This window comes from Apteryx mantelli, chromosome 10 (genome assembly GCF_036417845.1).
Source record: "Apteryx mantelli isolate bAptMan1 chromosome 10, bAptMan1.hap1, whole genome shotgun sequence".
Taxonomy (NCBI): domain Eukaryota; kingdom Metazoa; phylum Chordata; class Aves; order Apterygiformes; family Apterygidae; genus Apteryx; species Apteryx mantelli.
In genome coordinates, this window is record NC_089987.1 from 3,166,065 (window position 1) to 3,192,597 (window position 26,533).

A 26,533-nucleotide genomic window follows, 5' to 3' on the forward strand; every position below is an offset into this window, starting at 1 on the left:
GGGGGGGATGCGGGGTCTGCGGCACGGGGTCGTGCCGAAATGCAGCTGGGTGGCGATGCCGCAGCGGGGGGACGCTGCTCAGCTGTCCGCCGCCAGCAGGTGACAGTGTGGCCACGCTCGCGGGTGGCCGGGGGCCACGGGCACCCCGGGCAGGTTGGTGTTTATTCCAGAGCCGGCGGTTTCATGCGCGGTGGGATGCTGGAGTGGGATCGTCGCGGACCAGCAGCCTCCTCGCGGCCGTGGGGCTGCATGTGCGCAGGGGGCTGGAGCACAAGCTCGTGGCCCCAGTTATGGTCTGCTCGGGGCGCGCTCGGTGTCGCTGAGGTCCCGCAGCCCGGGATCCCCGGGGTCTTCCCCATCCTCCGCCGCTCTCCAGGAGCCGCTCGGAGCGCTCTGGGGCCGAGGGATGGAGACCCGTCACCCCACGCTGCAGCTTGGGGCCGCGTGGCCGGTGCCTAAGCAGACCCGACGCCTCGGCCCAGCTCCGCCGCGGAGGCGGCTGCAGACCCTGTAACCAGCAAGCCGTGCTCGATTTGCGCCGGTCTAAAACCAAGCAGCGAGCTGCGGCGCTGAGCCCGCCACCGTAAAACCCCTCGACTTTGCGATGCCCTGGGTGGGAATTTGCTGGGGCCGGAGATGCCGCCTGCACTCGGCCGCTAGCCGCCGGGCCGTCGCGTGCACGGCAGATAAATGTATTCCCTGGCAAACAAGGCAGGTCAAGATGCGAACGTCTTTGAGCCTCTGGGGCTTATTAGAGCCCTGCCAGCCTTGTTAACCCTGACTAAACAAGGGCTTTAGACCTGCTGGTGTTTGCACATCTGAATATAAAGTGTCTGCAAACCCCAGCCGTGGTCCCTGCCGGAGCCGGCAGCAGGGAGCCTCAGACCAGCTGGAAAAGCCAGGGCAAGGCGAGCGCTCCAGGAATTCAGCTTATTTTAGGGGAGAGCAGATCAGGCACCTGGGCAGTGCCTGTAGCTGTGCGATCGAGGCAGAAACACGGCCAACTTCAGGCGCCGCTGCTCGTGCCCGCAGCGGCATCAGGCTGCACGGGGGAACGCAGCCCTGCCTCTACCCCGGCGGTCTGGAAAGTCCCTGCGGAGAGAAACCGGGGAGGAGACCTCGGAGGAGAGCCGCGAGCCGGAGGCGGATGGAAGCGCGGGGCTGGGGCAGGGCATGCTGCGGGCGGGCGGCCGGAGCCGGTGGGGGGCCGGGTCACACGGGATGCTCCGCTTGGAGGGCAGCCTGATGCCACGTGGATCGGGCTCGCAAGCCCAAAGCGTGCCGGGGAGACGAGGTGCGATGGCACGGTCCCCGGGGGACCCTGCGCATGCGACAGAGCCCAGGGCGCGTTAGCTGACAGCCGGCAGAGCCTAAACGCAGAACGGCTCGGAGGGCTGGGCAGCAGCCCGATTTGCACATCCCCAGATCATAAAAAGCAGCGGCTTGCAACGGCTGCCTTGAGGCTGGGGGGCAAAGCGGCCCCCCGCGAGGCACGGCGTGCTCCTCGCCGCCCGCGGCCGAGCAGGGACGGGGCCGGCGCAGGGACCCCCCGCGCAGGGCGCAGCGCAGCTTCGGGTGCAGCCGTAGCTTTGAACGGCCGGCGAGCACGGCCCTCCCTGCCTCAGTTTCCCCAGGGACGGGGCCTGGGGTGGCGAGGGGCTCTCTGGCTGTCGGCGGCCTCTTTGGAGATCTGGGCTTCTTAGCAAGGGATTCAGACCCCCCCTACCTCCAAATCCTTCCCGCTGCCGTAGCTGTGCAGGCTCCGGAAGGCGTCGGAGTAGACCTCGAGGGCTTTGGCATGGAAAATCATTTCAACAGCAACAAAATCTGAGAAAATCCTCTGCGGGGAAGGCAGACGGGGCAGAGCGTGAGCCTGATCCCAGCGCGGCCGGCTTCCCCCGGGGCTGGGGAAGGAGGGGAATCCGCGGGGCCGCGGCGGCTCTGCCGGCCGGGCCGAGCAGCCGGTACCTGGACGTCCTTCAGCTTCTCTCGCCGGAAGCAGTCGAAGGTCTCCTGCAGGCGCTTGGAGGTGCGGCTGGTGTCCGCTGCGGCTCGGTGCACGCTGAATTCAGCCTGCGGGGAGGAATGTCTCTTTTGGAGGTCCTTCCCCCTCCTTTACGTGTTTCTCCAGGGATGCAGATGCTGGATATTAATTTGGGGGAAATTTTCAGCTGGGGACTCGGTGCCTCTGTAACAGCCACCAAGGTAAGGGAGACTCAGCTAAAAGTGGGAGCAGCGATTTTCTTTCCTGACACTCCCGGAAGGAGCCTGACCCCGAGCATGCCGGGGCTGTGCTGGGATGCGGGATGAAGCTCATTTCAGGCCTGTCCTCGCTGTCCTGCTCTGGGGTTCATCTCAACTGTGCCCATCCCAGACCATTTTTATTACCATCTGCCGCATGGATCTGTGTCCTGGCTGCAGGATCCCTGTGGTTTCGGGGGGCTGGTGCTTACCTGGGCCTGGAGAAGGCGTCAAGGAAAGGCTGCCGAGGGAAGGTGCTTTTCTATCCTGGGATTTGCTTTTGTTTGCTGTGCTGTTCCATCAGCCTGTGCTTCCCAGGGTCTGCCTCTCTTCCCAGCCCGGATATCCCCCTCACTCGGCCATCGGGCTGGATTCCCTAATGGCTAAGGAGGGGTCTGAGCAACAGCCTTCATTGTGGTGGGGGGCCAGAAAGGTCCTCTTCTGGTCTCCAGCCACGCTTTTCATGAAATTTGGGTGGATTTAATGTTTTTATGATGTGACTTGAATTGCATTGAAATTAGTCAAGATATTTGGGGCAGGGGGGCTCGGTGCCTGCACCTGGAGACAGAGTGTGCAGCCTCTTCGCTGCTAAGGCAGCCAAAATGTCCTCGGGAGGCCAAAACCTCGAGCCCACTGCTCTTGGCCTCCTAGAAACGCACCTTCACCAGGAAGGTGCTTTGGTCGGGGAAACATGGAGGGTCTCGACTCTAAATCCCCCCTGGGTTGGGATTGTTGGGTTCCTGGGACAGGAAAGAGGAGATGGAGAAGCAGCTCATGTCTACCTACATCCCCATAGATGGGCAATTGCCCATCCTCTGCCGGCAAGGATACGATGACCGGCTGGTGCGGCGGTGCCTCCTGTCGCAGCCGCGCCAGCTTCTCCAGCTGCTTTATCTCGTTGCTGCGGGTGTTGTTGAACCTCTTGAGTTCTGCCTGGAAAATAACACGGGTGTTTGCATACGGCCCGGCGGGGGCTGGCGGGGCAGCCTCGCGGGGGCTTACCCGCATCTGCTTCAGTCGGATGCTGTAGAGCTTCAGGGGCTCAACCACCTTCATGTCCAGGCGCTCTATCTGCAAGGAAAGGGGGTATTTATCTGCCAAGCAGAAAGGAAGAGCCACCGGCCTGGCGTGAACGGGACTGAGCCGACAGCCTCCAGCCAACACGCTCAGACCAGACCCAGCCCTCAAGGTCTCCCAACTGATGGTGCCAAACAGGGCGTTTGAAAGACCCGCTTACGTCCAGGCGTCCCGTGCCCCATGAGGTGGCACAGGTGAGGGGGTGGGAATTCCTCCCTTTTGGCTGGAACCACCCCAAAACGCTCAGAGACAGGCTGCCATCTCCGGCAAGGAGGTAGCTCCAACCCTTGGCTTGATTCCTCCCCCCGGGTTGGAAGGAGCAGGGACACACTGCACAGATCAGCGTCTCTGCCCCAGGACGGCGAGAGCGGGACGGAGCGCGTCCCTCCCAGGAGAGCGCCGGTCGCAGCGCAGCGCGGACCCGGCGGAGTACTTGCTGCTCGCTTTATTGCTCGTGTGTGTTTATTGCTTCCTGATGGGAAGGCCCACATCTGGGACGTATTTGCTTAGGACCTTGTTAGGGGGTTGTGGTCTCGACCGCTCTTTACCTCGGCCTGCCTGTAATCCTGCACTTTGGCTAACTCCTCCGCAAAGCTCTTCATGGTGTTTCGCAGCTCGGGGCTCTCGGTATTTGCGTAGTCAGTGAGTTGCCTCACCAGGAGATCAGACTTGTCGCGGAGCTTGGCCACGTTCCGGGTGTAGGAAGCCATCAGAGAGCAGAAGCGGCCAAAGTATTTCTCTGCGTTGGCCACCGTCTTCTCCATGATCCTCACCTGGCTGTCCCTGGGTGGGAGAAGAAAGGGAGAGTGGCGCTGGCGGGGTTTGCTAGCAACGCCGCTCTGAATCCGCACGGGGAATCAGAGCCACAAGGGCTTTACACGCATCTCGTGTGCGGGCAAGAGACCCTCTTTTGCACATCTGCAGCCAGGAGTTGCTTGTGCAGACCGGGCTGCCTTTCACCTTGACCACCCCCTTCCCAAGCTGGGTCCTGAAGCAACTGTCCATCGAATTAACTGCTGAAGCTGTAAAGCCAGGAGCCCATCTGATCGACGCACGGCCGAGGCCGTTAGGAGCTGTGCGCGCTCCCCGTGGCTCCTGGCCCGTTCCCCGCTGTGCAATGCGGGTGGTGCGGATGGGCTCCGCGTCCATGAGCTTTCCTTTCCATGAACACACCGAGCTGGCTCTCCCCACCGGCAAACCCCCATCCCCGAGCTAGCCGTGTCAGACCTCTGCGTTCGTTCTCTGCAAAGGCAGCATTCATGGAAGGACGCAGCTGCAGCCTGCCTCTCCGTCTCATTCTTCCCAGCAGCTCTGCCAAGGCTTTGGCTGCTGTGCATCACCTTGTAAAACCTGCTGATCCCCCTCTCGCTCGGTCTCCACCGTGCAGCCTTGACACGCTGCCATGAAAGACTAGCAGCGCCTTAAATTTCTCGGGTCCTGGAGCTCCGCTTAACTGCTGCTCCCTCCTCCCTGCTTTCAGTGACCCTGTGCCAAAAATAAATCATTTGCAAGCAGTGCTGTTGCTCCAGTTGGCTGTACTGCTGTATGCAATGCGGGGTCATGCCCACCTCGGCGCTGCTAATGAGCTGGAGACCGACGAGAGGAAGGAGCTGGGGCCAACGAGGAAGAGGTGGGAAGAGCCAAAATGCACGGTGATGAGTGAAGGAAAAGTGGGATAAGCCCGGAGTGCAGGGGGGCCTGGCAGCCATGCTGGGACACACTCGACTCAGGGATGAGGGACTCGAGCACCAGCAGGAGGATGCTGAGGAGCACAGGAAGGTTGACATCTCAGGTGGGGTGGCCAGGGGCTTTCCTGGGGCGGCCGGGCTGCTGGGAGGCCCTGCTTGGAGCCATGATCTCTCAGGAGCTCAAATATGTGCATTTTGCAGCCTGGCATCCTCCCTCCATCCTTCCCAGGACTGGAGAAGGGACTTGGACCATCTGATCTACCTGCTTGGTAGCATGGGCATCTTTCTTTGCCACCGATTCTCCCCATGGAGGAAGACCTGGGGGAGGAAGCACACTGCAGCCTGGTTTTAGCTGCCTGGGAACCTCTTGGGTCTGGTGCTTTCTCCTGATGAGGCCCTGCAAATCCCACAGCTAGATCTTGGCTCTGGTTGCACAATGCAACGTATGGATCCAATATAGTGCAACGCATGTTTATTATAGCAGCCTCATAGCTCCAACAGATGCAAAGTTTCTAGGAAATTGTGGGTTTTTCATGTGTCTTTAAACGCCAGAGCCAAACAGGATCTCTCCTCCACCTCTCACTCTTGCTGGGAGGTAACAGGATAGTGGGCTGCTTTTCTCTCGGCTTTCCTCCCTTTAAAGCCTTGCAGGAGGAGCTGCATTTACCAGCACGTGGCTTTCCTTGTGAGGATGTGCTGTCACTTATTATGCCGACAGGAGGAGAAAAAAAAACCAACCACCCTGTATTTGGCACAGGAGCGAAGCTGTAAGACAGGCAGCGTGGCAGTTTGCTCGCAGCGTCGTCACCCAGGCACCCACGGACAGGCATGATTACCGTGCTCGTTTCCAATTAAAAGCTGGTTTGCTACAGACCTCTCCTGACCTTCAGCTCGGCAGACTTATGTTTTCCAGGGGAAAATAGCCCTGTTCTCCACCTCCCTCCCGCAAAGCTTTTGTTTCCTTCCACTGCGCCCGAGATAACACCCGTCTTGCTCTGTCATCGTGTCCTGCTGTCTTTATCTTAACCCTACAGATTTTTTTTCCTTCCCTAGCGAGCTGGGTGTTTTCTTAATGCTTAGCAGCAGGGTTTCGCAAGCACGGCGTAGGACACGCAGGTTAGGGGAGACGAGCCCACGGAAGCCCCTTGGGTCACCTTACCTGGCCAGGACGGCGCTCACGGCTGGCCCCGCGGCGGGTCGGGACTGCCGGGTCGGAGCGGCGGTGCCGGGAGGGAGGCAGCGGCTCCAGTCCCGGCCCCAGCCCCGTTGGTATGGCTTCCCCCAACAGACCTGCCCTCCGTCTCCCAGGGAAACTGGGTCTCTGCCAGCTCCCAGCCTCCTTCTTCCTCTTCCTCCTCCCCAGCCCGGGCCCTTGCCCATCTCGCGGAGGGACTCACCTGGATCCCATGGGTGGGTCCATCCCCATCGCCCTGCCACCGCGACTGATGCTGGTGCCAATGCCACAAACCTCCCGGGGTGCTGCAGCATCCCTCCTCCACAGGGTCCCAAGGGATCCCCCTCCCAGGAGTGCTGCAGCATCCCTCCATCCTGGGGTCCAAGGGATCCCCCTCCCCGGGGTGCTGCAGCATCCCTCCACCCCAGGGTCCCAAGGGATCCCCCTCCCAGGAGTGCTGCAGCATCCCTCCACCCCAGGGTCCCAAGGGATCCCCAGCCCTGGTGTGTGAGGCCTCATGCAGCCTGTGTCGGTTGTCCTCCTCTGTCCCCGACGCCTGGGGACAGCAGCTGCCATGCCAGCTTCCCCTTTCTCATCCCTTCTCCTGTGCATTTTGGAGATTTTGAGGCTCTCGTGGGACCGGGAGCAGGGAACTGCAGCCTGGCACCCACAGGAACACAGCTATTTCTGGCCAAGTCGGAGCATCTCAGGCAAGTCCTGGGACGAAGGGAAGGGGAAGCTACAGTAAGATTTGGGCTACTGGGAAGTCCATGGTTTTCCAGAGAGGGGAATTAAAGAAAGGATTCCCATCGGTGCCGGCTGTCCTTCGCTGCATGGAGCAGCCAGTCTGCCCTTAGCCAGCCTCCTCCGGCGGCTTTTTGGCCAGGCGCGCTGAGGAGGGTCGGCTCTCCTCTGGCTCTGCGACTGCAATTACGGCAGGAGTGGTGCATCCGCTGCCGCTTGCATTTCCTTACCCCTCCGGCCCTGCTGCCCCGCGGCGACAGCCGGCAGCCCTCAGCCGCGAGCGGGGCCGGGCTGCAGGACCCCTCGCCTGCCCTCTCCCTGGCCAAATGCTCTGCATTTTCCCATTTTCTGCTTGTTTTCCCCAAGGGATGCCTACGGGCTGCATCACAGTCGGGGAGCTGGTTTCCCATCCCGCTGCAGCCGGTCCCCGGCTGCACGCTCCACATTTCCCTTCCTTCCCGATCGCTGGGTGACCAGGCTGGGGTCCGCCGGGACAGAAATGCCCCTGCCACCCTGGGCGCCAGGTCCTTGGGTGTCAGCGCCCGGCTGGCCCAGCTTTCCGTGTCCCTGGACCAGCAGAGGGCAACAGTGACCTTTGCAGCCAGCTGTCCCCAAAAACACGCTCCCAGCCCACGGGCTGCATCGGCCAAGCCTGGGAGCAACCCTCCAAATATCCACCCTGCAGCAGGGGGACGGCCGGGGTTTCCCACGGGAGCACACGGGTGCACGAGTCCTTTGCCGTGAAACACGGGCCTTTCTGGTCCGCTGTGCGAAGTGGCGGCTTTCGCGCGTGCCCAGGCACCGTAACCCGTCGGCGAAAGGCGCGGTGGGCACCGTAACCCGTCCGCAGGACCCCGGCTCGGGGGGTACGAAAGCCCATCAGTGCAGCACGGCGAAAGCTGCTCTGGGAGCAAGGCCGGCTTCGCTCCTGGAGGACTCTGCCGCGGAGGATGGCGGCTTTACCGTTTACGGCACCCGTGCGCTTCACCCTTCGCGCATCCTCCAGCGCCGCGAGGGCGATTCCGGGTGGAGGACTGCTGTGCCGCCGGCGGCAGAAGGTCGGATGCAGTCCTGAAGTGCCAGCTGCAGCCTGGGCGCCTCGGGAGAGCGTGTTCGCGGTGGCGATGCTCAGGGATGGGCAGAGGGAGTGGGGTGTGAAGGGGGCACCCCTCCGCGCAAGGACCCCTGCCCAGGCAGAGGAACTGGAGACGGTTGCAGCCAGATCCAGCTCGGCTGGATTTTTAGAGGCTGAAGCAGCACCAGGAACCTGAAACCCAGGCTGGATTTGCACCAGCAACCCCAATTTTCGGTTGCCAACGACTCCACACTCTGCAATTAGCCTTGTGAACCAGCCAGCAGGCTTAAGTTGCAATTTTCCTAACAAAACAGCTCCGTACTTTGGCCTGCTTGAAGGTCAAAACTGGAGCGGTCGTTAGCAATCGGATCAACTTCCCATTAATGCCATCGACTCGCAGGGAGGGGGAGTCTTGCAGCCTCCGTCCTGCCACCCTTGATCGCGGGGACGGCATGGGGTGGGGAGGCGGGCGGGGGACGTGGGAGCCCCTTCGATCTTGCCGCAGACGCGGGAATGCAATCCATTTTCTGAAATGAATGGGAAATGGTTGAAAGGCTAAACCTCAAATTAGGTATTGACTATCTGCCGAGCTGGGCAGCTCCCTGCTACAAGCAGAATCGCGCTTCCTCGTTGCATGCGTGCGTGTGTGTGTGCACGTGTGCATGCACGCACGGGGTGGCTGCGCCCATCGGCATCGCCGCTGTTCCTTGCCCTGCCGGAGCGCGGTGCCGCTTCACCGCCTGGAGCAGATGCCGGAGCCGTCCGGCCAGGCTGGGCTCGCTGCGGGGTTTTGCCCTTTCCGCTGCGCCGGCTCGCCGGGGACCGGAGCTCTCTGCAAGGCTGAGCGCTCCGCTGAACTCCTGCCGTCACGCTCGGGTTAATATTAAACCATTAAAGGTGCTCGGCTCTTAACGGAGAGCATGGCTGGAGCCTTAACCCTGAGCTGGCTGGCGGCTGCTGATCGCCGTCTCGGCAGCGCTCCGGAGAACGCCGGAGCCGGTGCCCTGCCGCATGTGCCGGAGCCGGGGCGCGTTTCTCCTCCGCCGGTGTCCATCGCTCCCCCCGGATACTCCGCTGCCTTTGATTCCCGCCCCCGCCGCCGGTCACAGGTTCAGGGCCCCCCCTGCAAAACACGTTTCCCCAAGTCTGCTCACTTGAAATCCCGGATGCTTCACAAATACGGTGTTTAAGCAAACCCTAAGTTGTACTTTAAAGAAAACACAGCTGTTTAATTACGGCCTGGGCTTCAAGCAGCCTCCGTCACGTGAGCGGTAGGAGCTGGGTGCTGACTGCGTGTTTGGCCTCTGATTCCCTTTAATCTCCGTCGTCAAAGGATTTTGGTTTGATTTCTTTTTATTTCCCACCCGGGCTGGAATCTGCAATCAATTTGGTGCTGTCGGTTGGGAAACAAACCCCAGGGAAAGGGGCCGGATCCGGCACGGCCCGAGCCGGGCTCTGCCTCGGGAGCGCCGGAGCCGCCTCCCGGCTCCCCCGTGCCAGAAATCTGGCTCCCTTCTCCGGCCCGCTCCGCTCCGTCGGCCTGGCTCTCCCCCCCCCCGAAGGAGCCGATGACTTTCACATCTGCTGCCGCATCTGTTTTACCCATCGGGCCCAAACACGGCGATAACTTCATCTGGGAACGGGAGCCCGGAGACAAGCCAGGGCTTGGAAAAACTTCCTCCGAGAGTCCCTTCTTCTTGGAGGAATTACGTGCGAAGCAATCAGTAAGTATCCGAGCAGCGGGGCGCCGCGACGGGGACGCGGATCCCGTCGGAGGCGATAAATCCAGCCCGGCATTTTAAGCATGGAGAAGGCGGCTGGCCAAGGTGGCGGAGCCGGCGGGGCTGGGGGTGCTAATCGCGGCGATGGGGGCCGTGAAAGCCGTCCGAGGCGGGACGGAGCCGGCCTCCTTCCAGAGCAGCTCTTTTCTTTGGACGAGGACCACGTCGGGAGGCCTCCCTTGCCGGTTGGCTTGCGAGGAAACAGTAACGTTATTATAGACTAACGCTCCAGGTTCATCCCTGGTACAAATCCATCGCTTCCAGGCCTCGATTATGCATCCGCCACGACTTTCGCCCGGGGCGGGGAGGGAGGGGGGGGGATTCAATAGCGGTTAGCAAAGCAGCAGACTGCAAACCCAGCCCTGGAAAAAAGAGCAAAGCGCCGCTCCCGGGCAGCCCCGAGGCTCCGTGCCCGGCCGGCGGCTCCGGCGAGCAGCCCGGCGGGGCGGCCGGCAGCGGGGCGCTGTCCCCGGCTGTCCCCGCGCCACCCCGGCGCGCGGGCGACGGCGGTGCCTTTGGCAGGGCTCCCCAGCAGGGCTGGCTTCTCTCCCGCGGCTGCGACGCCGCGTGCGGCGCAAACGTTTCCCCGTGCCCGTCCTCGTCCGGCTTAGCTTTATCCGTGCGTTTCCAGCCTGGGAACGTGGCGGGTTCGGGGCCTGGCTCTGCACGGAGCCTATATATTTATACACGGGAGGAGGCGATGGCAGCGCCCAGGGCCAGCTTTGAGCCCCGGGAGCCCATCGGGGACCAGGCTGCTCCGCGAACGCTGGTGGCCCGGCGGAGGCGCGGGGCGGCAGCGGATCCTCCGGCTGGGCTCCGCGCCGCGCGCAGCTGCCGGTCGCCGCGTTTGATTCCCCCTCGGAGGCCGCGGCGGCCTTTCATTTCGCTCCCCTCCGCCGCGCGCAGCGCCTCTGCCATAAGCCTCTTCAGCGAACATTAAAGCCTTTGTCTGGGCCTGAGCGCAGCGCAGACCGTTTAGGAGGAATTAGTGGTTACATTGAAAGGGGAAAATAAGGGCTCCTGGGTTAAACGCACTTTAAATGTCTTAATAATTGCAATTGGCCAACTTGTTCCTCCCCGGAGCCAAAAGCCTGTAATATGGGAAGCTTTGCTCTAATCAAGAGCAGCGCTGATACCTTCTGTAGGAAGCCACATAGGACGGAGAGAATTATTTCTCGGAGCTGCCTATCCGTCATCCCTCATTGCCGGCCGGCTCCTCCGGACCCGCCGGGTGCCCGGGACGCCCTGCTCCCTGGGAACAGCAGGGCCCTGGAGCGGGTCCCCGCTCCTAGCGGGGGCGGCCATTCCCTACGGGAAGCCCCGCGGTGCCGGCCGTCAGCCCGCCGGTGCCATCCAGGTGGCCGGCTCGCTGGCTCCAGCCGCCGCGCGGCCACGTCATCCATCAGCGGTGACAAGCTCCTTTTGCAAGGAGCCTTTGTTGGCACCGTGCGCCGAGCGGGAGGGAGGGAGGCGGCGGGGACGCGGCTCCGGCACGGCTTGCGGGCGAACGCCCCAGCCGGGAGCAGCCCGCCGGCTGCCTGCGGCCCGGAGCGGGGGGGTTAAAGGTGCAGCTTGGAGGAGGTTAAAAGCAAAAGCCGCTTAATTTACAACGTGGCCTAAAGAGCAATTGCGGCCAAAAAAGATAAAGATGCTGGAATAGTTGGAATTCTCCAGCCGCTCCGACTCCGCGGGGTAAAGCCGCTGGAATGCGTGCGTGTCCTGGGGGTTTCTGCCGGCCCCGGCGCGGGGGGGGCCACGTGGCCATTCCCAAAACGGCGATGCCGGGTTGGGAGGCTTCCGCGGGGCAGGAACGGGGGCCGAAGCGCCTCCCTGTTTGGGCCAGGAGCTTCGCCGCTGGGATGCCGGCAGCAGCCGAGCGGGTGCAAAACGCCCCCCCGGGGGCCGAGGCGAGGGGGAGGCTGGCCGGCGGCGGGCGCCTTCACGGCCGGCGGTGCCGGAGCGCCGGGATGGGTGGCGAGGAGGGGCCCGCCCTTTTGCGAGGTCTCTCCCGGCTCCGGTTTCCCGGAGCGAGCGGGGGCAACCTCCGAGCACGGCCGGCCTTCAGCACCTGGCCGCATCGCTCAGCGGCGGCCCCGCGCGGCGCTCCCCATCTGCTCCCTTCCCGCCCCGCGATCCGGTTACAATATTCCATTCACAAAAACATTCCAGGTCATAAAAGCGGCTGGGGAAGAGCGAGGGGCAGGGGAGGAGGGAAGGAGCGCTCGGAGCCCGGCCGGAAGGTGGGAAAAACCCCAGGAAAAACGTGGAGGCAGTGCCTGCGGCCGATGCTCCCGGCACCGGGGTGAAACGCATCCCGCCGGAGATGCTCGGCTCCTCGCCGGCTCACACACCTGCCGGGAGGCAGGGGCCGGGCTCGCCGTGCCGAAATGCCTCCGGCGGGGCCATGCGGAAGCTCGGCTTGCGCCGGAGCTGGTGCCACCTGCGCCAGCCATCTGCTCCTCTCCGGGAAGCGCCGGGGCGAGCAGCGGGATAGACTGCTCGGGAAGGGGCCGTGGCGCCAGGCGTGAGCCGAATCGGCGCGATCCCAGCTCGGCCAGGGCATGAGGACAGCATGTCTTTTCCCCCCCCCCCCCCCCCCCGGTGATCCCAGCAGGGGCTGAGCTCCCAAGGGAAGAGCCGCCCCCGGAGAGGGCTTAGCCGATGCCCCCGGCACACCGTGCCCACTGCAGCGCAGCCCCGAGGGGCCCGGCAGGAGCCGTCGGAGCCGTGCCAGGCGCAGGTCCCATCCCCGCGGCGGGGGTGACGATTCATCTCCCGTCGCCCTCCCGGGTGCCGGCAGAACGAGGAGCCAGCGGCTCGGCCTGGGCCATAAAGGTCGGCTTCATACCTGGGGCCAATCCAGTCCTTCTCCAGCCCGTTCCCCCTCCCACAACGGCACAAAATCGCTCCGGGCCGTCCCCGATGTGCCCAGAGCTCTCCAGGCTGGATCGGCGCTCCCTCGGGCAGCAGACCCCAAATCTGGATGTTCCGGGCTCCTGGAGCGGGAGAGCTTGCTATTACATTCAGGGAGGAAGGGGTGAATTCATATCCCCTCGCTAGGAAAATTCCCATTTTCCAGGGGGGCGCAAAAGACGGGCTGCGCATTTCTCCCCCTCCCCTTTCCACGGCCGCAGCTTGCAGCCCCCCCCGGGCTCGCGGCGCCCCGCGGCCCCTCCGTTCATCCCCAACCGGGGCTTTAACGCAAACAGGGTCGTTAGCGGGAGCTAATGGGGCATGTGCACCGCCGCCGCTGCTGCCGGGGAGGCCGCTCGCGTCGGGGCTGCTTCCCCGCTCCGGTGCCCTGCCTCGCTTGTTTGTTCCGAATTGCTTAGGAAAAAGAAAAGAAGTAAAACAGAGGCTGAGCTCCCCCCCCCCCCCCGGTGCCCCCGCCGCATAATTAGCGTTACAGCAAAACCGCAGCAGCGCTAACACAACCGTTTGAGCAGGAACTCTTCCAGCCGCTTGCCTGGAAAACAAAAGGGATTTTTTTTTTCCCCCCACTCCGCTGCTTTATTGTTCCGGGAGCCCCCCCAGCCCCTTCCCGGAGCCCTGCCAGGCAGATGCCGCCCGCCGCCACCGGCTCGGGGCTTCGGCTGCCTGGCCACCACGGTGCGGGGACGAGGTGGGGGCGCGTGGCTCGGCAAAGTCGGGGAGGGGAAGGGAGATTTGCTCCGTTTGGTTAAACTTCTGGCGGCTCTGCGATTTTGGCGTCCCTTCGCCGCGTGGCGAGGCTGAAACTCAGCTGGGGTCTGCAGGGGATCTGCAGCCCCATCCGCCCCAGGGACCCGCTCCGGCGAGCGGCAGGCAGCGGGCATTCGGGCACGAGCAGCGCACCGGTTGGATCCCTAAGGAAGAGAGAGCCGTTTTCTGGCTGGGAAGCGTGTCATTTTGCAGCCTATGTTAAATAATCCCGAATCCGTCAAAAAAAATAAAGGGGAAACCCACAGCCTAAGGCACCGCGACGCTCCTATCGCTGCCGCAGGGAGCGCCGTGCCGTGCCGCAGCAGTGCTGAGCGATGCTGGCGCGTTGCAGCGCGCCCGGGGGCTGCAAAAACCTGCACGGAGGCTGCCGTGCTCCTGCTGGATTCGGCGAACCGGCTCCTCTCCTGGGGATTACGTCCCACAACGGCGGCGGAGAAAAGTCATCCGCAAATCGCGCTGGATTACGGTTCTGCAGCCTGACGTTTTCTATTATTTACGTGCTTTTATCGTAGCAAATGGGCGCACGGCTACTCTTGCCGCTCATATAAGTGCCTAATAGGTTTTTTTTTTTATTTGTTGAGGAAGGAGTTAGTCTGTACTCTTAATCCCGTTCTTGCTTTGCACCGCGGAAGGGCCTGGACACCTTCCCCTGCCTCCATCCTCCCCGGGAGCTCGCTGCCAGCTCCGAAGGGTGTTTCCATGCAGGGTAGCACGGGATGGGGCCGAGCAAAAGGCGTTGCCCCCCGCCAGGCAGTGCGTCCCTCTGTGCACGCCTCTCCCGGCCCCTCTTTTTCCGTGCACGCATCCTGGCCATCCTGCGGCCTCGTGGCGCGTTCCTGGTTCCCATCAAATATTCCCCTGTCAGCCCCTGCCGCTAGGAGAGAGGGAGTGGATTCAGGTGGCTGCCCCTTATGGAAAAGGAAATCTTTCCCGGGCATTTCCTGGCCATAAAGCTGTTATTGATTTGTTTTTACCCCACGGTGTCTGGGGACCCCCCCAAACGCGCGTTGCCACTGCCCCGGCGGCAGCTCCATCCCTGCCGCCGTGAACCAGCGAGGGCATCCCGCCGCTTCCTAAATTCGGGAGGGGTTTCTATGCATCTCCGCATCCTCTTAGCCCTAAAAGAGCAGCGAGGAGGGATGGCTTGAGGTTTGCACCCCTCCGGCCCGCAGCGGGAGCGACGGAGGGCGCCTGGCACGCTGGTTGAAGACCCCCCCCAACGGGAGCACCGGGTGGGATGCGTGCTCGCCGGGACTTTCCCTCCTGCATTTGTCCATGTCAGCAGCAGTAATTCCATAAATACGCTCGGAGCAGGGGTGGGGACTTCGCCCAGACTTTACGTCAATGTAAACAGCCCTAATTGGTGCTGGAGCCTCTTAATTCCAGGATTTCCCCCCTCCTCAGCCGTGCACGTCGAGGAAACGCGCAGCGCCAGGGCGAAGCGGGGTTTCATTCGTTCCCAAATCGCCGCAGGCGGGGGCCGGGGGCAGCGGGGGGGGGGGGGTTGCTCCGACCGCGTGCCTGCGGCTGCTTTTTATCCCCCCCTTCCAAATGTGACTTATCGCTTTCTTAAAGCGCCGGTGGAAGCGCGTGAATGTTTAATGGATTTGGCTGCTGGGAAGCGAGAGCTGGCTGCAGGGAATAGAGGTGTTTGCGGCGCAGAGGGCACGGGGGGGGGGGGGGGCCGCTTTAGGGCCCCCGGGAGCCTTCCCCTAGTCGTTTTACGGCGTACGAGCTGGAGGTGTTACTGTAACCCTACGGTCTGGGCTCGGAGGCAGGCGCCCATGCCCACGGCCAGTCCACGGGCGCAGGGGCTTGCGCCGCTGCCCCTCGGTCCCCGGCTCCCGCGGGGGGGCACGGCCCCGGCAGCGCTCGCCCACCGCCCCCGGCCAAATTCCTCCCCTCCGGTGCAAAGGGGGGTCTGTCCCGGCCGGCGGTGCCCATGCACGGGCTGCACGTCAGGTCGGGGCAGCCGTGCGCGGCCAGAGCCGGGATGGAGCGGGGAGGTGATCCGCCTTTGCTGCTCGAGTGGGATCCGGCTTTCTTTTTCCATGCGTGTTTTCTGAAGTCTTGGAGGAGGAACTGTTTGCCTGGGCAGTCTCCCCACTTGCATTTCCCAGCCTTCGCCGCGTGGGATTTGCAGCCTCGCTGAATCCAGCGCTGCGGCGGCCGCCGGGGGGGGAGCCCACCGGGAAGGCCCGGGCGATTCGTGGCCCCCGTGGGTCCCCGGAGCCAGGCGCCGCGTTAGTTGAGGCTGGCACGGGAACGAAATCGGAGGCAATTTCGTCCCTCCTAATGATCCCTGCTGGAGGTAGCGAGTCCCGCCGGAGGGAGTCAGGCTGCGCGGCGCCTGCCAGCCACCGCGCTTGCTCCAGATGCATTAAACGATCTTTGCTTCGGATGAAATCGTGCTCGTAAAAGCGAAGAACTTGCCGGCAGCGGCGGCGGGGGGCCGAGTTACGGTTGGTGGCAATTGCACCCGCCGGCGGCTGCTTCCCGGCCTCCAATTGCAAGTGCCTGGCCCGCTTCGGGATGCAGGGAGGGAGGTTGCAGTGATGGAAATGCACCCCCCCACACACACACGGGGATTTTGCTCGGTGCCTCGATGCACATCCAGCTTTCAGTGTCTCCCAAAAACAGTGACCATGATTTCTCCAGCTCCCCGTTGCCGCAGGCTCCTTAATACCAGGACAGACGGCACTCGCGCCCCGGGGCGCCGCATGCACCCTGGAGCCGGGCAGGACTGAAGCCGGATGGGTGACGCGCTTGCCTGGCCGTGCAGGGCGTGGGAGTCGGAGCCGGGAACGAAGGCCTTGCTGGCATCCCAACCCCTCCACCTCCTCGCGGGCTGGGCGTGCGGGAGCTGGAGAGCTGCTGGGACCCGCACGGTTATTTCTTTCCCCCCAGGATGGATTTTCACCCGAGTGTGGAAAAGCTGCTAACACGGGCGACCGCCAGCCCAGCTCACGTCCTTCTGCTGTGCTCAGCGTCTCCGCAGCCGCCCGGAGCCTGGCGAGGCAGCGGGGCGGCTCACCGGGAGCGCAGCCTCCCGCCACGGCTCGAGGCCGGTGTTGGTGTCAGCATCGGCGCAGCGCAGCCAGCAGCACGCTCTGCCCGGGCTCCTCCGCAGGCTTCCTGCAAAAGTGCCCCATTTGGGGTCTCTCCCGGCTTTTGCATGGAAACCCGGGTTTGCACCTTTTGCAAGGCGGTGCTTTCCCAGGGCGTTAGCGGCAGGGACTCGGATGCATTTGCGCGCCCGTCAGGTGCTTTGCCCCAGCGCATCGCTGCTAGCAACAGCCAGGACCTGGCTGCACAGAAAAATCCCGCTCCCATCACGAGATTTGCTGTCTGCTCCCCAGGGCAGCGGATGCCCCGGAGCGCGAGGCTGGAGCTGGGATCGCCGGTGCAAAGCACGGATGCTCGCCATCAGGGGCAGCGTGATGGATGGAGATGCCGCTCAGCGGGTGCCGCGGGGCGGGAGGGCTCCGGCGGGGACCCCCGGTCTGGCACGGGGGGTGCTGGGCGCGCTCCCACCCCCGCGCGGGGCTTGCTGGGGTAAATACAGCAGGAAACGGAGCCGGGCTCCATCCCCCCTAATTGGCTCTGCTGGGAAAGGCAGCCTGTTTATTTAAAGCATGTTTTACTGCCGCGCTGCCGCTCAACGGGAAAGCCACGGGAAGGGCGGCCGGCAGGCTCCGGGCTGCGGCCTCCAGCGGGAATGCCGGCTCTTTTGCAAGCGGATCCTTCCCCTGTTCGGACAACAACGTGGAGGGGAAGCGTGCGGCACTTCGCGGTGCCCCTCCCACGGGCACACACATATATTTATATATTTCTGTATCTATCCGACTTTGACATGTTGCAGATGTTTTCTTTAGGGCTGGTCAGTGGAAAAGGCCGGGATTCATATACATCGGAAGTGCCGTAAATCACCGCGATGGATTTCTCAGAAGGGCTTCCAGTCAGAGCCATAAACATACAGTATTCGGCCAATACGACATCCGCGCAGCTCCCCGTCCGTCCGTCCGTCCGTCCGGCGTGCAGCCCACAGAGCAAGATCAACGGCTTTCTCGCATCCAGCTAGCACTCAACAGCTGATAACTTTTTCTCCCTTTTCTCCCAAGAGTTGAGCTGTTCTTCGAGCTAAAAAGCTTTAAAGGGCCCCCGGCCAATAGCTTAAAACCCGAGACGTAGATTTTGTTAGCCGAGCGGTTTAGCAGTTGCGGAACATATGCCGGGTGTTTGCGTTGCTCCGGTGCCCTGGAGTCCCTGCCGTGGGCCAGGTCCCGCAGGGCGCCGGGCAGCAGTGGGAGCACGGCTCGCCGAGCCGGCAAGCTGCTGCCTCTGCAAAAAGCCATTTATTTCTAGCGGCCGGAACGACTCCCACCTTTTTAGGGAAAAAGGTAAGGAGAGGGATCTTCAAGCACAAATGAATTTTTTAAACCAGAGTCATCCCTGTCCGTTCTTTTTCCCACCCGCAGGTCAGGAAATCGCTTTTTACATCATTTTGGCTGTCGACCCTTAGCAAAAACGTAGTTTTTTTTTCAGACGAAAGAGCTGGAAGGGATTTTCTGAGCTCCCCTCGTCCCTCAGCGCCCGGGGCAGGAGGACTCGTTTCACAAACAAACAGCTTCAACAAGCAGCTTGGTTTAAAGAAAATGGCATGGAGAAAACTGGTGGGAAAAGGGTGCCCTGGCCACGCTGTGGAATATAAACTTTTCGGCGAGGAGGGGATCATTTCCTCACGGTTTTGCAGAGGAAGGCGCTCCAGGGTTACCGGTGCTCTTTGGGGAAGGATTTCCCCTCGGAAGCGTTTTCAGAGCACATAGGTAGAGGAGAGGAGCAAATGGGGGATGTAACTGTTAATGCTTCACTGCTGAAAATCCAGCGTTTTCATGGACGGATCCGGGCGCAGGTGAGCCGCTGGCTGCAGAGCAAGCCGGGAGCCACATCCTCCTGCCTTCCTCCTTCCCCGCGGAGCCTTTGGACAAATAAAGTTCGGAAAAAATCCGAGCCGGAGCTGCTGACTCCTTGTGCAAGCGGTTTAAAATAGGCCAGGCTGTTCCAGGGCCGAGGCAGCCAGCTGGCCCCGCGGCCGCCCCGTGGGGAAGCGAGCGGGAAGAGCCATGCGGGAGCCGTGCGCCGAGCGGGCAGTGCCGCCGGCAAGGACCCCGGAAAGCAGCCCGCTGCTGCTGTCGTGTTTCCCGGGTTTTTAATCCCGAGGCTGCTCCCAGCTTGGTGCCCGGAGGAAGTGACCGGACTGCGAGGTGCCGAGGGGCCAGACGGCTCCTGCGGGGCCAGCGGCCAGCGATGCCTTTTCCGTGCGCACCGGTCCTTTGGGGACGGGAAGCGCCGCATTGTAAGGCGGCCTTCCAGGATTTCCTGCAGCGGCCCTCGGAGCAGGATGCGGCCGCGCACCGGCTTCCAGGGCAACCTGCCGCCGGCAGCGATGCTGGGATGCCCGGGGCCTCCGTGCCGCTCCAAGCCCAAGGACCCTCTCCAAAGGGCGGGCCGGAGCGGGGCGACTTCGTTCATCCCCCTCCGTGGCCCGCAAGCGCCGGGCGAAGGAGGCGCCGGCATCTCCGGTGCCGGCGGTTCGGCTTTTCTTGCCTCGACTCCCTTCAAAGCGCCGAGCAGCCGGAGCGGCGCCCTGGGGGACGGCTCCCGAGCGGCGCGGGGGTCCCGGAGCCCGGACGCCTGGGCTCCCTCGCCAGTGGGGAAAGGAGCCGGGCGCTGCCGCCGGGAGCGAGCATCAAAGGGAAACGCTTGCGCCGAGCTCGAGCCCGCGCTAACGACAGCAGCGAAACCCCCCCCCCTCCCCTTTCACTTCCCTGCCGCCCCTCTTGACCTTGAGGAATGCTGGAAGGTGTCATGTCATCAGCATTTCCCAGCCGCTCGGAGCTGGGGGGGGGGGGGGATTTTTTCTTCCTTCGGGGCACCCTGCCAAGAATAACAGCAGACTCCAGCAGGTCGGCACAGGAAGGGAACGGCTGGAACCTGATTTGCAGTCAGACGCGCGGAGAGCCAGAACGCGTTTTATTGAAGAGGTCTCCAGGGAGGCATAAACCTTTCCCAAAAAAAGAAAAAAAAAGGAAAAGAAAAGCGCCTTTCCGATGAAGCTGTATTTTTTATATATATACATATATATATTTAAAAAAGCCTTTAAGATAAACTTGCTTTTCGTTCACGCTGCCGGCATTGATTTCCTGCGGGGGCGGGAGCGGGGAGGAAGGCAGGGAGGTTGGCGAGGGGGCTTTCTCGGGATGCCTGATGCGCCCTCCTTTCGGAGGGGGGCCAGGGGTGCATGGGAGCAGAGGAGCCTTTGTCCCGTGGGATCCGGATTCGGCTCCGCTGGCTCCAGCGGGACGAGCGCATCCCTCCGCGACGGCTGCTTCTAGCTGGCAGCCACGGGAGCCGTCCGGGCTCGGTTCCTCCCCGGGAAGGTGATGTTGCCGCAGGGTTTCCAGCCTGCTTTTCCCTGCCGGCCCTGGGAACCGGGAGCGCCAGGGGCCCGGAGCAACGTGTGCGCACTCCAGCTGTCCCCGTGGTGCCCGGCGCTGCCCCGGCGGGCGGCTCTGCCCGGTCCCACGTGCCAGGCCGGCGAGTGCCGCTTTGGCACCCCTGCTCCGCATGAAATCTTTCCGACGCATGAATTTCCTTCCTCGCCTGTCGGCCCCAGAAGGGACGACCGATTCCCGATTCCTTCTGCGCGGAGGCATCCCGTATTTACCAGGCTGCCTTAATAAAAAAAAAAAAGCAAAAGCTGCAAAACAAGAGTGTCCGTCCCTTGGCCGAGTGAAGGCAAAGCAGAGCCTTGCAAACAAGCACTTCCACCAATTCTTGCAGCTAGGACAGCGGCAGCCGAGCGCGGGATCCCGCGGCGCTCCGGCGCTTTGCCCGCCGAGGCCGGGCGGCGGCGGCCCCGCTCCCTTTCCATGCCTTTCCCAGCTGCGTCGCCTCAGCGCCGTGACCAGCCTGTAACCGGAGCGGGTCAGCGTTTCGCTGAGGGAGTGCTTTTCCGTCGGGAAATACCGATTTCTGTGGGAACGCTTCAATTTTGATGAACGTTTTCGGGGGGGGGGGGGGGGGGATACATCCAAACCATGTCTTGCGAGGAGGTTTGACCTCCTCCTAACACGTTTCCCCTTGAACAAATACGGAAGAATCGCCGTTTTGAAATTCGCAGCGAGCATCCCGATATAAGAGCGGAATAAGGGATGATGCAAGCCTACAGCACACCTTAAAAAGAGTCAGCTAGGAAATTTTTAAAAGCCCAAATTGAGTAGAGATTTGCGTTAACCCCAACTTTTTTGTTTGTTTGTTTTTTTCAGATGGGGATTTGGGAGAAAGCTTTGCCCTCTGTTATCTCTCGGCATTTCTGCGTCTTGCGTCGCACTTTCCCGCGCCGTGCGACTCGCGCCAGTTCGGGTTCGCCGCCCCCGGCAGCAGAAACGCGCGGATGGGAGCGGTGGAGCCCGGAGGGGTTTTCCACCGGGCAGGAGCCGTCACCTCCGCCTGCTCTCCGGGGGGACGAGGGCACCTTACTCCCCCGGGGCTTTTCCACCTGGAAAGAAGGGGCTGAGCTGCGGCTTGCTGGGGGCCAGCGCCTCCCGTGCAAACGTGCGCCGGGAGCCGGCAGCGTTCGCCGGCCGGGAGCGGGTTGGCAGAGCAAACGGGCGCAGCCCCGGGCGGGAGGGGACACGTGGCATCTTCGGCCGGTGAATAAGGGGCCGGGAATAGAAAGCTGAAACCGGAGACCGCGTCTTCCCGTTGCACCTTCGGCGTCATGCGAGCGCGGCCGCCTTCCCTCTGGGCCGGCGTGGCGGCGGCCGGCCATCGCCTAGGAATAGCTCCCGGGGCTCGGGCGGCAGGACCTCGCGGCGCAGGCCGCCCGCTCCGGCGGGGCTCCAGCCGCCACAGGGACGGAGATGCTCGCAGGGCTTGGAAAAACGCTCTGCGATCCCTGCAGCGAAGGTGCCAAGGCCCTGGGATGTGGGCATGCTCCAGGCCTGCCGCTGCCGGAGACTCCCTGCTCGGCACGACCCCCCCCCGCCCCCAGGGCGCTGCAGGGGCCCGGCGGGTGCTCCCAAATTTTTACTGCTTTGTAAATGTTATATATTTGCACTTAAAACCCTTTTCCTCCTTCTCCCCCCCCCCCTTCTCCACCCTTTTTTAATAGCAGCCTCTAACAGCCACACTCATTCTTCTTTGTTGACACGGCCCTTTGGCATCGGCACTTGGCATTTGCAGAGCAGCTCGTTCTGGAAAGGAAAAGAGAAAAAAAAAACCACCACCCTCTTTTTTTTTTTCCCTCAAAAAAAAAAAAAAAAAAAAAGGCAACCCAGCCCTTGTGCGGCGCTGGGGGACGTGGCTCCCTCCTGCCTCGCAGGGAACGGTGCCACGCCGTGAATCACGGCCCCGCGGCGGCGGCAGGAGCCGGGCTCCGCGCGAGCGCTGCCCTCTGGCCGGCGGGGCTGCGCCCGGGGGCCGTCATTCCCGCCGGAGCAGCCGAGGGGCCGGCTGCGCCCGCGCTGCGGGTCGGGGTGGTACGGGCAGGATTTGGCCCCGGAGATCTCGCCCTGTGGGTTTTCCTCTCTTGCAGGCTCTGTCCTGCCCCGTGGTGCCGGGGAGGGCACTGTCACCCTCGCCCCTTCGAGCCCCTTCCCCAAAATACCCCAATAACCGGTGCTGGCCAGCAGCAACGAGGGCGGCGAGGGGGTGAGCCGAGATGTGCGGTAAGAAGATTAAACCTGACAGATACCCACGGGGCGACCCACAGGAGGGTCTAAGACGCTGGATTTCCACTTTGCTCTCACCCATATGCATGCACACACACATGCACACACCCCTGCATGCATGTCCATGCACACACACACCCCTGCATGCATGCATGCACGCACATGTGCACACGCAGCCTCCAGGCTGTCCCCAGTTGGACCACGGTGATGTGTGACTGCAGGGCCAGGAGCGGAGCTGGCGCGGAACAGCCTCCCCGGCGCGGATTTGTCCTCTGGCTGTTAACAGGAGCAGCATTTTTTTTCCCCTTTTTTTTCTGTCTGTGCAGCGCCTCCGAAAGCGCTTTGCAGAGCAAAGCCGCTCCGGCTCCGCAGCACTGTGCCCCGGCAGCGGCCGCCGGGCTGCGGTGGCATCCGGCTCCGGAGGCGCCGGGAGGGACCCAAGGGCTTTCCTCACCTCCAGCCCATCCCAGCGCCCGGGGCTGAGCGGGCGCAGACGGGACGGGGACACGCGCTGCCTCCTCCCGCACCCAGCTCCTGGCCGCACGGCATCCTGCGCCCGTGAAACGCTCTTTTTTCCCAGTGAGAGTTTTTCCTACATTTTTTGTTCTCTAAATTTCTTCCATTTTTGGCAGGGGGAGCCCCACCATCCACCTTCTGTTGTTTTTTTTTTTTGACAAGAAAAAGCTGACAAGTAGGAGAAAAGCTGTCTGGCCTTTTCCAGCAACATGATTGAAAAAACCCTTTAATTAAAAAACTCACTTACGAACCTCCAAAAATCCTCAGCAGAAGGCTACATCCTGAATACTACCATGAACCAGCCCTATCTTTTCCATCTGAAAAATAAGCACAAACCGAGTGCACAGATCAGCCTTAAAAAAAAAAAAAGAAAGAAAAAAAAGAAGCGCAGCTTGCAGAGAAAAATACAGCTGTTTCGCGCCGAGTTCAAGGTCGCCGACCTGCGGGCCAGTCCCCGCGGCCCGGCGAGCGGCCCCGGGCAGCGAGGTGCAGCGAGGGGCCGAGCTCCAGCCCCGACCCCCCCTTGCAGAGCTCCCCGGCCCCGCGAGTGGGCGCGGGGCAAATGGTTTAAACCAGCGGAGCAGCGAAAGGCGCCGCTGCCCGAGCCGGGCGGTGAGCGTGCACGCTCCCAGCTGCCCCGGCCGCCGCCGCGTTTTCCTAAAAAATACTAGATTCCGGCGATGGGCAGCAGAGCAGGGCCCAGCTGGGAGCTCGCCATCCACGGGGCTATTCCCGGCAGGAGCCCCGAGGCAGCCGAGCACCCCGCGTGCATGTGGCACCATGCCGGGGCTCACTGCCCTCCCGCGCCCCGCAACATCGCTCCGGGGGAAAGTCTTGGCAGGGCCAGCGGATGCACGGAGGCGGGAGCCCACGCGTGGCCGCGGGAGCCCGTGCATGGAGCTGGGAGCCCGTGCATGGATGTGGGAGCCCACATGTGGCCGTGGGAGCCCACATGTGGCCGTGGGAGCCCCTTCCCTCTCCTCCCGCCAGGCTCCACATAGGGGCGGCTGTTCTGCCTCCCCAGCTAAGGCATGGCTGGGAATTGACTCCTTGGAGAAATATTCCCTTTCCAAACAGCAGCCCCTCCGGAAGGGGTGGCTGGGGGAACAGTCACGCTGTCTCGAAGGCACTGTGTTGTTTGAAATGCTCTTTAAGGCACTTGATGACTCACAGCAACAGCTGGAAAGAATAAGCAGTTGGTAATTTCCATATTAACCTCCCGGTCCCGGGGACCGGGGATCGGCAGCACGTGCCCGTTTGCGAGGGCGCAGCGCCGGCCGCGCGCGGAGGGCAGCGGGACCCCGGCGTGCGCGCGCAGCGCAGCCGCGGCGCTGGCCCCGCTCCCGGCCGGAGCCGACGCACCGCCGAGGAGCGCCGCGGGGCCGGCCGGGGCGCGGGAAGCTGTTTGTGCAGCGCCTTGCACAACAGGCTCTCGGCTCCCAGGCCTGACGCAATCGGGTCGGGCGGAGGCTGTGCCCGGCGCGCGGAGGGGCGTCAGCGGGGTCGGCCGTTGCGCGCGACGGCTCTTGGGTCCCTGCGCTGCAAACCAGAAGGGAGGTTTACAGCCGAAGCCTTTTGCCTCCGGAGCCTGGCTCGACTGCAGCGATATCGCCCCTGCGCTCGCCCAGCTCAGGAGTGGGTGGGTGTCCTGCACCCCGGCGTCCGGCTCCTGCATCCGGCTCGTGCCCCCGGCGCTCTCCCGCCCTGCCGAGGGGCGCTCGGCGGAGCCGACCTCGCCGCCGGCCCCAGCGCCCGGCTCGCTTTGCAGCGCCAGCCCGGCGCGGAGGGCTCCGCGGTGGAAAATCCTGCGCTGGGCTTGCCCGCATCCCCGCGCGCCCCGGGGGACGCCGTTGCCGCCAGGGCATATGTTTTCAGTTCTTTCCGAGGCCGACTTGAGAAATCCGCTCTCCCTCGCGGCCTCTCTGCTGCAAACGGCGACCGCAGGGCTGAGGCGGCGCAGGATGATAAATGAGCCGCTCTGTCCAAGCGCGGCCACGGCCCGGGAAGCCGCCCGGGGGCAGGCTGCATCCCGGGGGGAGCGGGGGTGAAGGCTGCAGGGTGCCGGGGGGGACGGTGGCACGGGGGGCCTGCCCCCCTGCCCTGCATCGCCAGGACGCGCTGAGCGGCCCTGGCACGAAACACGGCAGCGCCGGCAGACCGCTGGGCACACGGCATGCCGGGGAATTCCCAGGTCCTGCCCGGAGGTGCTCCAGCGGGAGCAGGCGGTTGCACCCACTCCAGGCTGGGAGGTGCAGGGGGTGCAACGGGCAGCCTGCGCCTGCGGCGGAGGGCAGGGGCAAGAGCCCCCCGAGCCGAGCCGGAGCCACGCGCCAGCCTCCCCGCGGCTCCCGCGCCGGGGGTTTGGCAGGAGCGCGGTGCGGTCACAGCCGAGGCTACCGAGCGCATCAGGAGGGGGAGCGCGTCCCGGGTGGTACCCGGCGGGCGCCGGCACGCTCGACGGCTCCCGCACAAAGGGGTTCAGCCGCTGGTTCGCAAAGGGCTTTTTTGGGCTTTTTTTTGGCGGCAGGGAAATCCCGGCCTCTACAGATACGTTTGTTCCTTTCCTGCCCTCTCCCCCCTACCTAATTCTGCCCTTCTGCAAGGAAAAAAAATCCCAGATTACCACCGTGGCACATCGGATAGGACTGGAAGGAAGTAGGCCACGTTCCTGGCCACGGCGCCTCCAGGGAAAGGGGCAGCACCGAGCCACTCTGAAGCGTTGCCATCTGCACCTTTAAAGAACATGTGAGTCATGTCCACTCCAGCACGCGCAGCGCTCCCAACGCCCTCGGTGCATAGAGCAGCTACAACATCAGGCCTATAAATAAATAAAATATAACGAGGCCCCTGCTGCCTTCTGGAAAACCCTGCAAAAGTCCCCGCAGAGCCAGTTCTCCCAAGGTATCGTGTTCTGCGCTTTGTGCGCCTGCCCCCCGCCGCCCCCCCACGTTTCTGTGTCGCTGGAGCCATCTGCATGGAAACCGGATCCGCAGCCCCGCAGAGCCCTGCTGCCCCCCGCTCGCGCTCCAGCTGATGTCACGCAATCGGCTTGATCTCACGGCCGCTGTCACTGGCAGCCCGGCGTCCCGATGCGCGGCTCGCGCGTGCGGACCTCCGTCCCGTCGTGCTTATCCCAGCCGAGGGGCCTCTCGCAGCCCCGCTCTCCCTGTGTCCTACTGCAGTTTTTGACTTTGCCTCCTACTTGGCATCAAGCTGGGGGTTTGATCCTGGAAGGTCCTCAGCACCCTTCAGCGGGACAGGCTCAGCGCTCTACAAGGACAGGACCTGGGGGGGCTGGAGTGACTCTTACCATGAACTCAAAAATACCATCAGGAGCAGGCTTCCTCCTAAAGCAGCTGCTTGAAAACATCCTTGTGGCTGCTAATATATACATTTTTTATTGGGAGCCCTCTGCTGAGCCTGTGGGTATGCTGACTGGATGCTTGGGTGGTTAATAAGCCAGGTTTAATTGTGGCTGGACCTCAGCACAGTTTGCACTTCCGCGGTGCCGATTGTCCAAGGACAGCAAAGTGCTTTACAAGCACTAAATCTTATCACAGGCTGCAAGGCAGGTAAGGCTATACGGGGATTATTGCATGCATCGCTGAAATGCGGCCAGCCCTGGCTGGGAACAGATCAGCTATTTACCAGCGAGTGGCAAACCGATGCAGCATTTTAGGACCAAGCGGGAAATAGAATCTGGTATTGAACTGGAACAGCAGCAGGACTTTTAAATGTGAAATAAATTACCAGGGCTGGTATTTGGTCAGGACACTGAGTTAACGTCTGGTGCGCAGCAC

The 26,533-nt window shown here is 62.8% G+C and overlaps 1 protein-coding gene across 1 annotated transcript; it reads right to left on the minus strand.

Annotated features, from left to right (window-relative positions):
• Window positions 1-1,068: 1,068 nt before the first annotated feature.
• CIBAR2 (CBY1 interacting BAR domain containing 2) lies at window positions 1,069-6,432 on the minus strand. The gene is made up of 7 exons (XM_067302829.1): window positions 6,404-6,432; window positions 3,867-4,101; window positions 3,244-3,312; window positions 3,083-3,174; window positions 1,969-2,089; window positions 1,727-1,840; window positions 1,069-1,092 (listed from the first exon to the last, which is right to left on the minus strand). Exons 1-7 carry the CDS (start codon window positions 6,430-6,432, stop codon window positions 1,069-1,071), a joined length of 684 nt encoding a protein of 227 aa, XP_067158930.1.
• Between the last annotated feature and the right edge of the window lie 20,101 nt (window positions 6,433-26,533).